Source organism: Stegodyphus dumicola, chromosome 1 (assembly GCF_044657685.1).
Source record: "Stegodyphus dumicola isolate Sdum_Otavi_A_Nest chromosome 1, ASM4465768v1".
Lineage (NCBI taxonomy): Eukaryota > Metazoa > Arthropoda > Arachnida > Araneae > Eresidae > Stegodyphus > Stegodyphus dumicola.
Genome location: NC_140768.1, coordinates 162246596 through 162264244, shown reverse-complemented (window position 1 = coordinate 162264244; position 17649 = coordinate 162246596). Strand labels below are relative to the sequence as shown.

Genomic DNA, 17649 nt, shown 5'->3' with positions numbered 1-17649 from the left:
TGTAAATGGGAATGTCATCAAAAAGAACATATGCTCTTGAAGACCAATGCCATACCTTGTAAAAACATGTAATTTGTAAATTGGAGATTTATAAAAATGTGACTCCATCATAATTAAATAATATGTTTGCATTACCGTATATTCATGGGATTCAGTTTTATGCATAATATTGGGTTGTTCAGAAAGTAATTTTGTTTTTTCCCAAGAGGGCTTAATTGTAATGACAGAATGGCATTGCTAAAACTGGTTTGCAAATTTCAATCTGGCAATTTTGATCTTGAAGATAAACAGCTTAAGAACATAAGGAACCCATACGTCAAGCTTTAAAATTAAACCTAGATGTTTCAAATGACCTAAAACGGTCAAATTCAATAAATTTAATCTCTCAGTGATCTCACAATTTGTCATTCAGTTTTCATCAATTAATGCCATTATTGTGTCTTCATCAGCTTCAAGTGGCCTTCCAGAACATGGTGCATCTTCAAGATAAAAATTGCCAGATGCAAATTATGTGAACCAATTTTTGGCACTGGCATTCTGTCAATACATCTTCTCCATATACGTTGGATATATATATATATATATATATATATATATATATTTTTTTTTTCCCCTTGCTTGAGCAGCATTTTTACCTTTTCGATAGTAAAAAAGTAAAATATGCCGAAAATGGTGCTTTTCGCTTTCCATGTTTGAAAGGGCACCAACCAATCGTAACTTTTTCACAAACAAGGCTTGCTATATCTTCTGTCAAAATATTTCATGATTATGTGGCTCAAGTGTGAGGTTTCTGTGAAAAAATACACTTAAGCCCTCTGGGAAAAAATGATATTACTTTCTGAACAACCCAATAGGTAATATTAAATGTTTAACAGGTTTAGCAATTAGCTTTACCACATGATTTTGACTTTTATACTGAAAATCATTAATTGGCAATACATGAAAGATCACCCTTTCTTATTTTTATTCCTTTAATCTAGCATTAATTTATTAAAACTGCAAATTTTTAAGTATTATTCTTTATTTCAGCGATACATTTTTGTTTTGATGATGAATAAATAACATGATATATCATTGATACATGCCATCATGTATATCATTTATATTTTGTAGGTATTCTGTTCCTCATTATTGGGCATGTTGTGAGGATCCAAATGATGAACACAGCAAAGGCATCAAAGAAACAATAAACAAATACTTTGAAAGTAACCAAACTAATGAGGAGCTAGAATGTGTTGACATGAATTCAGAGGAAATGATCCCTGAGGTATAATCTTTTTTATATCCCAAATATTAAATTTGTGAGATAATTTCAAGTTACATTTTTAAAATTCTTATTTGTCTTTGATGTCATTGTTTGCATTACCGTATATTCTAGCATATAACACACACCTGTAATTTCAAACTACATTTTTTAAATTTTTAGGTATATTTGCTGTGTAATGCGTACCCTTTTGAGATACATGTGCGATGATTTTACCTTTTAAAATTGTTCATTAGAAGATGTTCCCCATACTGAAATGACAAACAATAAGCGGAACAATGTGTCGAGAGGGGGGAATGCTTGATAGAGTATGTAATTTTGAAAATCATTCATTAGAAGATGTTCCCCAAACTGAATTGGCAAGCAATAAGCGAAACAATGTGTGTGTTGGGGGGAATGCTTGATGGAGTATATAATTTTGCAAAGGTGATGGGTGGTATTCAATGCAGGTGTGCACTAGAATGTTATTCTAGAGTTTCAAGAAAGGACAGACATAATTTCGGGTAAGAATGTACTTCTAACCTGAATGAATTCGTGGAATTAGGAGTCGGGTGTTTTCTCAAAATGAATGAATCCTCACTTTTATGCAAAGAAAATTATCCGATAATGAAAATTTTTAAGTTCATAGGTTGTGACATTACTTTTAAACAAACAGCATTTAAGTACCTGTAGGAATCCAATATCTGTACGAGCTTCTTTCCTTTATTTTTATATGTATCATTTTTATATCTGGTGTATAACACAGACCCGTAAATTTCTATCTTATTTTTTTGCATTAAAAGTGTGCATTATATGTGCCGGAATATATGGTAATCTTTCTTGAAATGTATTACACATAGATTCAATACAAATCATGACATCTAAAGTATTTATTAATTTAAAATTTGCATTGTCTTCTTTACACTGTTTTAGCAATAGTTAGTTGTTCGTAACACATTTGATGAGATCAAGGTATATATTATTATTATTAGATATTTGATGATAAATTTATATAAGATTTCTACAGGGATAATCTGCAGGAAATAAAGATAATTGTCACCTAGACAGTATAGTGATTAGGGGTACAGAAGGGTCAAGGTTCAAATCCTGGAGAAGACATGGATGTTGTAAATGTATCGTGTTTATGAAGCCTGGGGGCACTCTAAATATGCTGCCAGCTAAAAGTCCTCTTGTGTTGTTTGATGGAATGGGAGAGGGGTGGGGCATCCCGGACCACCCACGGGGTGCTCTACCTCAGAATTGGGGTGGAAAATAGAAGTCCAACCTCTCTTTGAAGTTGGCTTTAGCAACCATTTTTCCATGTAATATAGACACTACAACAATAACAAATAACAATAATTCTGATTATGGTGATTATTTTACAATTGCAGAATATCCATGTTACAGGGAAATGATAAAAACGGAGATCAACAATCCATTTTTATTAAAATTAACTGCAATTTCTTCAGAATTGTTGATCTGATTTCCTGAAATATTCTGGTGGGGGTTGATATTTTGGAGCTCAGTATCCTAAGGCACACAAAGATGTTCATGTGGCCTCTCAGTACAAGAAAATTAAAGATATATAAACCATTCATCAACTCACATAGAAATGTACAGTAACTAGTACATCTGCTTATTTGCTGCTGTAAAATTCATAGCTTGCATTGCAACTTTTCCCCCCCCCCTCTCTCTCTATGAAAGCTGTACAGCAATATTCAGGAAAGGTTGCAGTCTTTAGTGCCTCCTTTGCAAAAAAGCAGTTACCATATTCTTCAGATAGCATTTCTGGAAATATTCACTTCTCTAGAGACTTCTGATTGACAGTGACCTCCTTCCAACCTGCCAACATTTACCATTAATTCATCTAAATGTTCTAATAAATTCATCTTTGAAAGGTATTCATAAATATTCTAACGAACATTAATTTTCAGCAACTTTTCAGAGCAAGAAATATGAAACAAGTCTTAATGTGCATCATTATAATGGTTTCCAAGTTTGCATATATGCTATAGATGATGCATATAAATATGCAATTTGAACTGCATTCATATATATATGAATTTCAAGCTAAAGCTTTTAAGTTGGCCTTTAATTTCGAATAGTGGCATAAATATAAAATAATAATAGTAATTACACTTGTTAAAACAAAACATAAATTTTTAATGAATTCTAATTTTGCTTTAAGAAAGCCATAAAATTATATGCAGCCATGTTTTATTGATTTTTATCAGAAATGAAAGTTTTACGATGTTTCACTGAAATTATTTTACCTTCGAATGAATATGAAAAGAAAAATTTACTGATCATGGTTATTAACCATTATAAATGAGAAAGTGTACAACTAATAAATAATGCAAAAAATTTTTATAAATATGTAGTTTGGCAGTTCTCAACCTTTTGACTAACGTGTATCATCTAAACAAAAATTGGAAAACTTTAGTACCACCACTATATTTTACAATTATTTTTCAGTTTCTCAATAGAAATATTAAATATATATATATATATATATTGCCATTTGTACAACCTATTGGCTATATTAAATGTGCACACATAAATATATTAAATTAAAAATTGGTTACCATTTTAATTATCAAAATTTAAGTTATAATACGAATTCTAAAATTTAGTACAAAATTTGGGCCCTTTTAAGAGAGATCAATTTCTTTATTGTCTGATCTTATTTCACTTAACTTTAACCTTAAAATCTAATTTTAATTTTGTTCTGTATTTCTTTTTTAAATAAAACGTGGAAGAAAATACCTGTTGACACAGATAGGTGGTACAAAACGGCAATATAAATTTAACAGCTTTACTTGAAACGCCTTTTTTTTTTTTTTTTTTTTTCCCCTTCCCTCTTTTTTCCAGCCAAAAGTTAACAGGTGTGTTATTTTTTAAATCTTCAGTTAGAGTTCGATCACAGGAAACTTCTATCAATTTTTCTTTTTCTTCATGAGATTTTTGAATTTAATAGTTAAAAATGTTTCGTTGTGTACCATCTGTAATACGCATACCACCAGTTGAAAATCGCTGATGTAGTTAATTTATTTGATGGTTTTTTCAATCTCAAATAAATAAGTATTTGCTGTTATATATGTTTAAAATGCATTCAATCTCTTGAGGTTATTAGTAGAATTTTTAGAGTAAATTATAAAGACGTAAAATTTGATTTAATGATTTCAAATGTGCTGAAGTTCACGAATATTTTGCAGGTTGAAATGTCAGATGTTCGAGCTCAAATAAGAGATATAATATGCACAAATAATGATCAGAACTTCACTGGGCGAGCAATAGCTCGCATTTTCCATGGAATAAGTAGCCCGTGTTTCCCATCTGAAGTCTGGGGAAAGGTTAGAAAATTTTGGCGCTGCTTACTACGCGTCAATTTTAACACCATTTTGAAGGCAGCTAATGAAGAATTGAGATATCTCAAGTAAATATAGGTGCACTATATTTTTGAAATTTTTACTATTAAAGCATAAATCAACATCCCAACATATTTGGGTTGTTGATTTTTTTTCTCCTAAAATATATTTATCATATAACTTCTTATAATAACCCATGGAAGGATTTGTAACTCCATTATAAAACACGAATAGGGCTAAGATTTGAATCAAGCAAAAACTGTTGCTAAACAGTGCAATTTATCACCAATAATGTATCCTTTGCTGTATATATTAAAGAATGTTATATGCTGAATATATTTAAGGAACCAGTCATTCCAATAGAAACCAGCTTTCGTGGTCAGCAGAATTTTGTAATCAAATATGATTTACTTTGAGGTTTATGTTGATGCCATTTTTTTCTTTTGAAATCTTAGATAATTAAAATGTAAGAGTTTGATGTTCAAGTTGATAACAAAAAAAAATGACTATTTTATAATTTTAGACCAGAATTTGTTTTTTCATTCATTTGGTTTTTCTATGGTGAACTACTTTTTTTATACGCTTAATTATTCAGAACTGGGCATTTACTGAACTTTTACCGTACTTTCACTGTTCAAACAGTTTGCATATATGTCACATGTGTATGAAATTTGCAGTATTTGAATTAGGATTTATATGTAGACCTTTTACATGCTCTAAAAGAAATGTACAAAGTGTCATCATCCAGGACATTGCAGATTTTGTTATAGCACAAACAGAATTAGTATCTTTCGACCATTCAATAAGATGTATTTTGAGTACAGAGCGTAACCAATTTATTTGCACAAACTCTAAATAAAACAGAATCTGTATAGTTTCTGTGAAAATTCCTTAAAAATTTATGATGTATAAAAATAACTACAGATTTTACAAAAAGGGGTCAAGTTTATAAAGGTTTATGGATTCTAATTTCTCCTTCATATGAATGTGATTTAAAATATTCACTTTAAAAATATATGATTTAGTGACATTTCTACTTGCGTAATACAATGAAAATTTCTAATTAAATATGCATATAATTTACCAGAAGTATTTATGATTTTTCAGTTTTTTAATCAAGAATTTTAAATATATTGTTACTTAAAAAAGGAGTACTTATTATAGTGGCCCCCAATTTTATTTGGCAATATTAAGATAACATCAAGATCACAACTATGATTTCCCCAAGCTCATGACACACAAGTGTAAAAATAAATAATACAATATATAATAATAACAAGACTAGCATGTTATTTCCTAAGAATATTTTTAACAATCAACAGGGTTGCCACTTAAACAGGAGAATGAAATTCCCTGACTTTTCCAGGTGTGTTTCAAGAAAATTCCAGGCTATCCACATAGTGTGCACTGGTTGTGCTGAGGATAAATTAATTATGGTACCACTTGAAAACACAAAAATTTGCCAATTACATATCACATATGACTTATAATATATAATCCCCAAAGCATTACTTTTCTAACTATAATAGTTGTTTTCTCCACTGAGGATTGAGATGAGAATCTTCCCAATCGTGATTTTAAAATGTCTTTTCTGCAGACATTTTGTGGGTAAACAAAAAAAGAAATCTATTTAATGATATTTTTAAATAAATGCAAGTATTTTATATTTATTTACCAGCATTCATAAGTAAAAAATATAAGCATGAAATTTAAAGCAAATAAAGTTATGTCATATTACTGGTTGAATTAGTTTCACGAGTATGCCAGAGAAAGTTGCCTGAAATTAAAAAATATTATTAACTAATAATAAATAAATTTAGAAGGAAGAAGTCACATTAAATGACATGACGGAATAACATTAAAATAAAGTTAATTACTTAAGGATTAAAAAATGAATTACAAAAATTGATGGTATTTTGGCAAATATAGATATATTAAATGGTTTGCTTAGATGACTGATTATTATCTTTTTATTTTAGTGCAAAATGGCAAATAAGGCATTTAAGAAAGAAGGAGAGGTTTAAAAGATATTGTTTTATACGAGAATGAGGAAGATTTACTTTCATTACACATGCACTGCACATACGAATCTTTGGATTCTCGAGGTTACTGGAAACCAAAGATGCTGAAAATTTGCTTTGTCTTTCTTAAAAACAATCTGATTGGAGCTGTGAAAATTGGTTCTATGCCAGATGTCCAAATGACTCTAATGCCAAGATTCGCCAAGAAAGTGATCGCATCCAACGTTGATGTGAAAATAGCGTTTTCGAAGATCATAGTATGAAATTGCATGACTTTTCCAGATTTTAACTAAAATATTTAAATTCCATGACTTTTCTCGGTTTTTCAGGTAGCGTGGCAATCCTGAATCAATATGAGAAGCCTCTCCCCCCCCCCCCATATTTCTGAAATTGCTCTCAAACAATTCATCAAAAGCATCATTTATGCACATAAATTCTCCACATAAATTCCAAAAGATATGATTTAAGATGATGTCAAGCCATACCGTTGTTTTATTACGCCATCTGGCTGACCTCACATTATTTTCACAGTTTGGGTGTGAACACTCGTTGTTGGGTTCTATGAAAATGTACTTGCGATTCACAGAAAAAGTAAATGTAACTAGCTTTTCCAAACCACTGCATAGATTGTTGATCCTTCTTGCACATGGTGGATAACTTTCTGCATAAGTATACTAGCATCTCTATTTAAGATTTAAACAAGAAAGCACTTATCATCTTCCCTGCATATTCTTCCAAAAAATCCATGAACAAATTTTCATCGATTTCAACTAATTTATTGAAACTACCTATTCGCCCATTGAATCCTTGCATTAGATGTAAGAAACACTTCCTGCATGTAATTGTTCAAATCCATTCCAAGATTTTCTCACATATTAAGCTGTTGTCACATCATATGATGGACATCAACTCCTCTGCCCAAGAATGCATAAATCAAATAGCATTGATTATTCTGGAACCATTGAATGAATTTCCAACACAGAGGCCCTTTTTCTTTTTGCAATTTTTAACATTGCATCTCCAAATGATTTTGTTGTGAATGTATAGTTTTATTCACAACAAACAACAGTTGTGACCATTTTCACATACTCATTTCTCAGGTAAAAGACCTTTTCTTGAGAAAAGGGCTATGGTATCTACCTCTTTATTTTATAAATTTCACAAAAAAAGCAAGGAATAGTTTTAAAAAATCCATGCAAATTCAAACATTTTATCAAAAATGAAACACACTGCTAATATAAGAATACGTGGCGAGATATCTCGGTTGATTAGCAATTCAATCTTGAGAGCCGTTATAATAAGGAAGTACCAAAAAAATATGCTTTAATATGCACATAAAATGTTTTGTAGGGTAGAGTGCATGAGACAGTGTCAGTGCTTCCCAGAACTATTAGAAGTGTGCGTGTCCCAGCAGCAGTTACCTTCAAAGATGACATTACATAATTTTTACATTTCAAATTAAACTTCCTCACAAATATGTTCCCTTAACTTATCATTATAAGAATAGAATTAGCTAATATTTTACTGCAAGTCAACATACACAAAGTTATGTACAGCAAAATAAGGAATATTTTTAAAAAAATCCATGCAAATTCTAAAATTTTAGCAAAAATGAAACACTATGCTAATATAAGAATAGATGGTAAGATATCTCGGTTTGATTAGCGATCTAATCTTAGGAGCGACTATAGTAAGGAAGTACCAAAAAATGTGCTTTACTATACATATTTTTTTGCATATTTTGTCATTTACCTGACCAATAAGTATGCGAAAATGGTCGCAACATGAAACTACACATTCACAACAAAATTATGTAGAATGTTTACAAAACTTTAATAGCACATTAAATGTCAAGATTTTTAAGACCTATAAAATATACTTTAAATGCACATTTTAACTATATGACTTAGGAATAAAATTAATAGCTGAGCCTTTGTGAAAGCTATTTATTTTTGCAATACTTACCTGAAAGAGAATATTTGACAAAGCAATAAAACATATTATTTTTGCACGTATAGAAAAATAGCACTACACTACACATAGTTTAAATATAATTAAATAAAATAAATCGTTGGGTATATTTTATATAAATTAAAGCAAAAGTTTTCATCCATTTGCAGTTAAAAGTTCCAGCTAAGAGGAAATTGATCTCTGTATAATATATTATACAGACATTCATTTCATACAAATAGAATATATGTATGAAATATAATAAACTAAAACTACTCAATGTACGAAAATTATTTTATTTCTTGTTACGAAATTTAATAATGCTATTCAAAAACATAAATAAAAATAACATACTGATTCTATCAAAAAATTTTGTAAAAAAAAAAAAAAAAATCTTCAAAACTTAGCTTTGCTTGTGAATGCTTTATGAATGGATGGACAGATGCATTACAAGAAAGGTCTCCCAACTTTCTGAATCTGATAAAAATTACAATAGGGTGGTCCGTGAGTGGAACAAAAAAATGCATGTAATTTGTCAGAAACATTTAATATGATACAGAATTTGATACAAGTTAAAAATAATTTAATAGTTAATTTGTCGTTCACATTGATAAAAAATTTATGGAAGCTTTGGGAATTTCTAATAAATCTGGTGGCAGTTGCAGCTTAGAAGACGATGTTACCTTTAGAACATTTCAAGAATCCATAAAATTTCAGTTTAACAGATACAGCTTCCTTGCCATGGAACAAATATGCAGGGGAAATTACAAGATAATTTTGAGGTAGCACAAAAACTGATTTGCTGTGGTGCAGATTTAAGAACAATATGAAGTTTTATAAGCGTTACAAAGCAAGAAAAAGTGGTGAAAGAATCACAATATTTAAAAACTGAAAAAGAATACTTTTTACCATTTTTACTGCACCAAGCTGTAATTATAGAAAACACAGACCTTATGAAACTTTTCATTTTCTTTTAGACATCACACATGCTGAAAGCCAACTGTCATTGAGTAACTGTTTACAATTAAGCGTTTCTTTCCATTTGAAACCTGTTCTATTATTTTTAAAATGATGTAAATATAGGATAAGGATACTATATAATATGTGAACACAGAATGTAAATATAGGATATAAAAATATTTTTGTGGCTTTTGGAAAATCAAACTGTAATTCTCAAACTTTCCTGAATTCCTACATGCGGCTCTTATTGGCATCACATTTGGCCACCACTGCTATATAGGGATCTTTCTGCACAAGGAATTATTAATTTCATTGTTATGTATTCTTGTGAATAAAATTAAATGGATAATTATTCTATTTAATTTTTTCATTACCAGTACAAAGAATACAATATATCTTAAAACACTCGGTAAAACTTCAAGACACAATTTTGAATCCACCTTACATGATTTAGGATTATTTTTCGTCTCATTTAGTATTTTATGTTTTGGAAAATATGCCCACTTTTGTTTTTGGTAAAGAAAATATCTACCTTAGAAATGTCTTTTCCAAGCTTTATAATGAAATAACAATGCATTACATAATATTAGTTGATTCATTTTCAAATTCTGCTTACATATGCTGTCCCAGAAGAAAAGAAAGAAAAATCGAGATAAATTAATATTTAAAGATTACTTTGAGCAAAGCATTGCATAAAGATGACTATATTTCTACAATTTAAAATTTTAAAAAAATCAATTGAAATTTTTCAGATATAAATTTATCCAATCAATAAAAATAATTTGTCTTCCCCTTCATGTCAAGAGTCTTGAACCTATTTAACCCATAATTAGCTTGTAAATCTGCCTAAAAGGGGTAGTCCATATTCAGTGACATAGATAAACTAGTCAAGCTAAGCTTGACTTCTTTGATTATGTACTGCCCCCTTTAGAGAATTACAAACTAATTGTGGGTAAAATAATCTCTAGGTAACGGACTTGACATTAAGTGAAAGATAAATAATTTTTATTGATTTGCTAGAGAAAGAAGTCTAATTTTTATCATGAATATAACAGATACTAATAGTTCATATTTAAAATAATTAAACTTCTTTATTTAAAAAGATAAATGAGGTACAAAACAGAGATTGAATAACAGAAAACTTGAAAGGTGCAAGCATTTTTGCCTACAATCTAAAATTTATATCTAAAAAAATTCAATTGTTGTTTTTATACACTAATGAAATAAATTAAGTAGCACATTTCTTGAGTAGCAGAATTTCTTGAGGTTATCTTGCAGCAATTTAGCGAGGCGTAACAGAGGGGCTACAGCTTCTGAGCTCTCTCGGGACCTGTATGCAGCCACAGGAACCCATGTAACAAGGGTGACTGAGAACCCTCTCTCAATCAGTGTGTTTCCAAAAGACTGAATGAGAGAAGGTTGTTTGCCAGAAGACCAGCTGTTTGTGTCACGCTCACGTCTATGGACAGGAGAGTCCGATTAGCATGGTGCAGGCAGCATAGAGTACGGAACAATGGGCGACCGCTCTGTTCACCGACGAGTCACGTTTTAACCTAAACACCGATTCTCGACATACTTTCATATGGAGAGAGCCATGGACTCGCACCTGCCCTCCAAAGTTTGTGAAATCAACAATTATGGCAGTGGCGGTGTAATGGTCTGGGCTGGCATCATGTCGGATGGCCACACACCTCTCCACGTCTTTGACAGAGGCTCTGTGACTGGTGTGAAGTATAGGGATGAGGTCTTGGAGCCCTATGTTCGCCTTTTCCTAGTTGCAGTGGGCCCTGAGTTCATCTTACAGGACAATAACGCGAGGCCACAAACAGGTTTTCTGGTCGACGAATTTCTCGAGAGTGAGGATATTCGCCGGATGGATTGGCCAGCCAGGTCCCCCATACCTCAACCGTATAGAGCATGTCTGAGACGCTCTGGGGAGGGCAACTGCAACTCGCATCCCGCCTTCGAGAACCATCCAGGAACTGAAAACAGCGTTACTGAATGAGTGAGACCAATTGCCACAGGCACTGATAAACTGCCTTTCGTTTGTGTCTTCTGCAGCCGCTGTCTCAGACCTTCAGACTCCCATAAGTGTTACAAATGAACATGTGTGTCTATTATAACTGTTGAATGTTTATTTTATTTGTATTATATCAACCTATGTTCACACCAAATTTTATTAAAATCTGTCCAGTACTGGAGATTGTAAATCAATTATGAAAATTCTCTTAATTTATTTCACCAGTGTGTTTTAAATTGTAGAAATATATTTATAGTCACCTTTATGCAATGCACTGCTGAAATTAAACTTTAAATAGTAATTTATCTTGAATTTTCTTTTTTTCTGAGACAGCATATGTAGGCAAAATTTGAAAATAGGCCAGTTCTATTATATTTAATCGAATAGTTTGATTTTTTTTTTAACGTCTACTGATTTTTCAGTATTTTGAGGATGAATTAAAAATTGCTAGAAGTCTCATGAAAAATAATTCTTGTACCCTTTTGCATACTAAAAATGATCCTGGGGATTCTCTTCCCACATCAATACTGCATTCTGTTGGACTGGTTCAAATGAAATGTCCAATTGCACACAATGAAAGTTCAGCCTCAGTTAACTGAAGTGTTATGACAAAATATCACAAGACAGGTTGTGGCATAAAGTCATCGTCAGGTGCAAGGTTGCGTTCAGATGGCTGCATAAATGTTACAGAGGCATAGTCACAAGGAATAAAATGTGGGAGTTCCATTCACACCTACAACACAGGGTATAAGTTGCACCCAATTACAGAAGTTAAATTTATACATGTGTTTGGATGTATCTACAGTTTCCCTGCTTTGTTTTCCCATTCAGGTTTCACGCGTTCGCTCCGACTTGTCGACGCTTATACCAATTTGTCATAAAGTTGAAAACTTCAAACTTTATGCCAAGAGCCTTAAACCAGATTTTGTGACGTGACCAGAAACTGGTTGCCTGGCAATGCAGCTCAGCTTATGCCCTTTATCTGAACACAGCTTACCACTATCAAAGTGAATCATGGAGTAAAACACAATTGTGAATACTTTTAGTTAAAACTGGTACACTCTACAAAACTTGTGGCACAAAACATTAGCATCACATTTGGCACTGTTATGCACTATGCCCCAATTAGTATATGAAATTCTGAGCAGGTGATAACAATACTTGAAAACAGCCTTATGCAATTGATCAATACCAGTTTTAAATTATCTTCATAAGAATATTATGAAAACTGATTCACATCAAAATGTTTTCACTACTGTAGGTAAGTCTCGTATATACTAAACCTCCATTGTTCTGCACCTCCATAGTGAAACAAATGGACATTAGTCAAAAAGGCATGCCATTTGCAAATATACAGTTTTTGTCCAAAAAATTAACGAGAAAGAATTTATTTTATAATGAAATTTCGTGTTGTGAAAATTATAAAAGCAATTTATATTGTTTTCATTTGGGTTTCATGATTAAGCATTTTTGGAAATAGTTTACCATTATCATTTTCATCGCTATCGTTTACAAAAATACAAAATGATGGTTGGAAATTCATCTTTTTATTTATTGTCATTTTATAGATTACTAATATTATTCACATTTTTAGTTTTTTTCCTATTTGGTTAAAACATGACCACTTTTGTTTTCAGTAAAGAGAATATTGACCTTTGAAAGGTGTTCCTTTGTCACTAGCACAATTTGTGCTATCATTACTTTTGCAAATACATTAGTGTAATATTCTACTCTGTGGAAAAACAAAAAGCACTAGCATAAGCCTTACTTTGAGTGGCATTATTTTATGTTTTAAAAAATTATGAGTAGCTAAATATCTTATAAAGTTATAAAAACAATGTAAAACAACAATAAGAGTGTGAAATATGGCATAAGACTGTAAATCTATACGAGATGCTATTCCAGGTTAAGTGGAAAAGTCAAGCTACAAATATGAAACATGCAATTCACTTTTAGCCGAAGACTGGTTAGTTTAAGTTATTCATATTGCAAAGCATGCAAGGGCCAAAGTGGAGTAATGCCATCATGGAGAACTTTCTAAGGAAAACTAACTCATATTCATGTCACACAGGGTTAAAATTGACCATGTAGCCAGCCTGTTTGCCTGGGATCCAACTCACAGTCAATGACTGCAGTTGCAAAAGCCAAATGTTGCTTTAAGACAACTGTTTACTGAAGAGTATATAACATATATATATAAGAAAAGATACCAATTGAAAAAAATATACAGCACGGGTTTTTTAATATCTTGAAAGTAAATTTTTTTAAAGTATTATTAATTTCTGTACTGATAAAATTACTTCTCCAATAAACAGATATTTCTGCTTAGGAATAACAAGTTCTTTCTTTATATTTATCATAACAGCTATAAAAGACAAAGGACAAAGTTTCTTTTTATATCTATTTTGTGTATTTAAGATATAATCAGGTGTATGATAAAATTTTATATTAATACATATAGATTGCAAGCCTTTTCACATGCTTTCACCTTTTTGAATGCTTTAGCCTTGTTAATATCATTTTATGTTCTAAAAAGAAATATAAAAGCAAACAAAGCTATTAAACTCTTTTTTTTTTTTTTAACTGAGATTGAATTTTATGCAAAAATCAAGATTTTGTTTTTTGACTTGGTATCATTTTTTTATATAGGAAGATAAATATTTATATGGTTTTTCAAATCAATAGTAATTTTAATAGTAAGATCTTTTAAATGTTAAGAATGCAATCTAGAATTTTCAAAGGAATAATAAAACCATACAGCAGCATATACCATATTATTGATAGTAAATGATAAAATTTAGCACTAGAAATATTACATTTTTTCTGTATTTTATTTCAATGTGCATTCACTTAATTACTACCTAACAGACCTAGCCTCACTTAATTACCTAACACAGAACAAAGGCTATTTCAACATATACGGATTGGATAATTAATACTGATTTATATGAGGGCAATTGGCTAGTGCTCATTTAGTTATGCCCTAACATATACATATTGTGAAGTTTTAGTTTCCAATTTTTGACAAAAAGTTTTAACAAAACAGTACCAGGTTTAATTAAAATGCCGAACTAATATCAATTCAGAAGTCAAAACAAAAAAAAAAATTGCAAATAATTCATTTCCTGTAAAAATTTGCCAATATAACACTGATTTTTGTTGTTTGTCTTCTCAGTTTAACAATGTACAAATACACTCACTTCCAAAAGTTAAGCGTGGAGAGGAAAAGGCTAATTTCCGGAAGCCAATCAGAATTAAAGAAGATGCAATTCACTGCAGAGGTAGATGGAAGTATGCAAATATGTTAGGTAACAGCCAATCGCACTCTCATGTCAAGAAATATTCAAAAAAGGCTGTCTTATGAGAAGCCAGCTTTATGAAGGGTTACAGAAGTTGATTTTAAGTGCCGATAGAAGGTGTTTAAAACTTTCGTACAATTTGTTTTCAAGACATACGAGTTTCTATGACTTCCAGAAGGCGAATGGAAGATTCTGAGCGCTGGCGTGCTGTGGGGCGCATTGAAGCAGGACAGTCGATCACAGATGTTCAATTACATATATACACTCACTTCCAAAAGTTAAGCACGCAGAGGAAAATGCTAATTTCCGGAAGCCAATCAGAATTGAAGAGGATGCAATTCGCTGCAAAGGTAGATGGCAGTATGCAAATATGTTAGGTAACAGCCAATTGCGCTTTCATGTCAAGAAATATGCAAAACAGGCAGTCTTACATGAAGTTAGCTTTATGAAGGGTGCAGAAGTTGATTGTAAGTGCTGATAGAAGGAGTTTAAAACTTTTGTATAATTTGCTTTCAAGACATGTGTTTCTATGACTTACAGAAGACAAATGGAAGATTCCGAGCACTGACGTGCTGTGGGGCGCATTGAAGCAGGACAGTTGACCACATATGTTGATCTTTTCTTCGGCGTTCATCATTCTGTAATTTCACATTTATGGAAACAATTCTAAACCACACAGACAATTGTCCGAAGACTCGTAGCCGGTCGCTCAAGGGTTAGAACCCCCGCAGAAGATCGATATATTGCTATTGTAGCCAAGCGGAATCGCAGAGTGACCTCCACACGTGTGACATCTATGGTTACAGTGTCCATTGGTAAGGCGATGTTTGCAACTACTGTACGCCAAAGATTACATATGAGTGTTCCTCTATCCGTCCAATCAAGAGGGGCACAATTACAGTGGTGCCGGGAACATGTCAACTGAAACGTGTCTGACTGGGGCAATGTCATATTTATTGAGGAGTCAAGATTTGCTCTGGAGCCAGATGACAAGCATATAAGGATATGGTGTGAACAACAAACATGCAATCAGTCCCCGAACATCACGCATTCCGAGGTGGAAGCATTATGGTGTGGGTAGGGATTTCATTAGGATACTGCACCGACCTGCATATCTTTAATGGATGACAACACACGTCCCCATAGAGCTGACATTGTCGATGACTACCTGGAGAGTGAAGGGATTGCGCGTATGGCATGGCCAGCATATTCGCCCGATCTTAATCCCATCGAAAATCTTCAGGATGCTCTCAGCCGCGCGGTATCTTCACGTTTCCCACCTCCAGCCACTCATATTGAGCTGGAAACTGCTCTACAAGAAGAATGGCGATTGCTTAATTCTGCGGTGATTGACCACCTAATTGAAAGCATGGTCACAAAGCGTAAACTTTGTATACAGATGAGGGGAGAATCACAACCCTATTAATGTCCTTTTTTTTTTTTTTTTAAATTTTATGCCGTTTATTTTCACTTTATACATAATTCTGTTTAAGTCTCCAGTATGTCATTATCTGATAACTTACAAAAATTTAATATTGTTTTCATTTCTGTATATAATTATTGATTTTATTGGATAATAAATATATATGCTACTTTCCTGCCGAATTTTGTGACAATCAAAGCAGTATTTGTTGATTCTTTTGCATTTTACATCTTCGTGTTTAACTTTTGGAAGTGAGTGTATTTCAGGAACTATGAATGTCTTTCTAAACTGCATGAATGAACTAACTGTGATGCCTAGACAAGTCTTAACGTTTATTACTTTAATATTCTTTCAAGAAGGATTAGTCATTTCATAAGACATAATACCAGAACATTACAATGCACCCATCAATTACAAAGATCTCCAAACAATAGGGAAACTCTTCTTTTTAATATGTGCTTCATATTCCACCAACTCTTTAGCAGAAGTGGATATTACAAATATGTACAATAAAAAAAAAAACTTGCAACAGAGAAACTATTATTTTCTAATGAACTGACTGTCATCGTTGATCTGCACTTACAGTTGTTAACATCTGCATAAACTGAAGTTATCATTTGTAAGACTTCACATTTTGTAGTTTATTATTTTCTGAAGGAGTGAATTACATTTTAATCACACAATGCTCAATAAAAGTAGCTACAGGCTTTTATTTCCTTATATCTTAATCCTAAATACACTACCTCCTGCTTACGTAATTTCTCAAAATATGGTAAAATTAAATTGAAAGGCTTTAATTTTTTATTTCATTAATCATTTTAACTAAATAATGATCTTCATAAATATGGCGACACTGCTACTGAAGACCAAAAACTAACTAACTAGCATAAGAGTATGTCAAAACCCTTTTATAACAATCCTCATATCATGCACTTAGAAAAGTTATACTTAGTGTTGAAGAACTGAAACTGACAAGTACATGAAATTTTATGTATTGTTCTTTATTAATGTAAATGTAACTTTATTAATTCTTCTATATTCAAATGACTCGGGTTATTCATAAGATCAATACAAGCCAGTCAACTAATGAAACCTTTTGTAGAGACACCCCTTCCTAAATCGAATCCTTATGTGCTTTAGTGTTATCCATTAATCATGATTCTAAAAGTTTACTTACCTTCTATCCCAGGCGTCAGATGGCACACAGAACAATTTTCAGTGGCACTCTACAAGGTTATCAGAAAAAAACAAATCGCCCCACCTCTCCTCTCTGCACCTTCAACAAAGTTGAGTTGCCAAAATTTCATCACAGTGCTTAATTTCTGTAATGAACACTGTTGTTAAAATAGTTAATTTCACAGTGTC

General features: G+C 31.9%; 1 protein-coding gene across 3 annotated transcripts in view; it reads left to right on the top strand.

The window, feature by feature from the left end:
• Positions 1-7250, top strand: part of RecQ4 (RecQ4 helicase) — a 105541-nt gene extending 98291 nt beyond the window's left edge. Inside the window, exons 21-23 of one of the 3 annotated variants that reach the window (XM_035370522.2) lie at positions 1114-1267; positions 4459-4679; positions 6591-7250. In XM_035370522.2, the coding sequence (XP_035226413.2) occupies positions 1114-1267; positions 4459-4679; positions 6591-6660 (445 nt within the window). In that variant the 3' untranslated portion in view covers positions 6661-7250. Of the gene's footprint in view, positions 1-1113; positions 1268-4458; positions 5134-6590 lie in introns of those variants that run through there. The other 2 variants (XM_035370531.2, XM_085822851.1) reach the window with 2 other exon arrangements.
• Positions 7251-17649: the final 10399 nt, after the last annotated feature.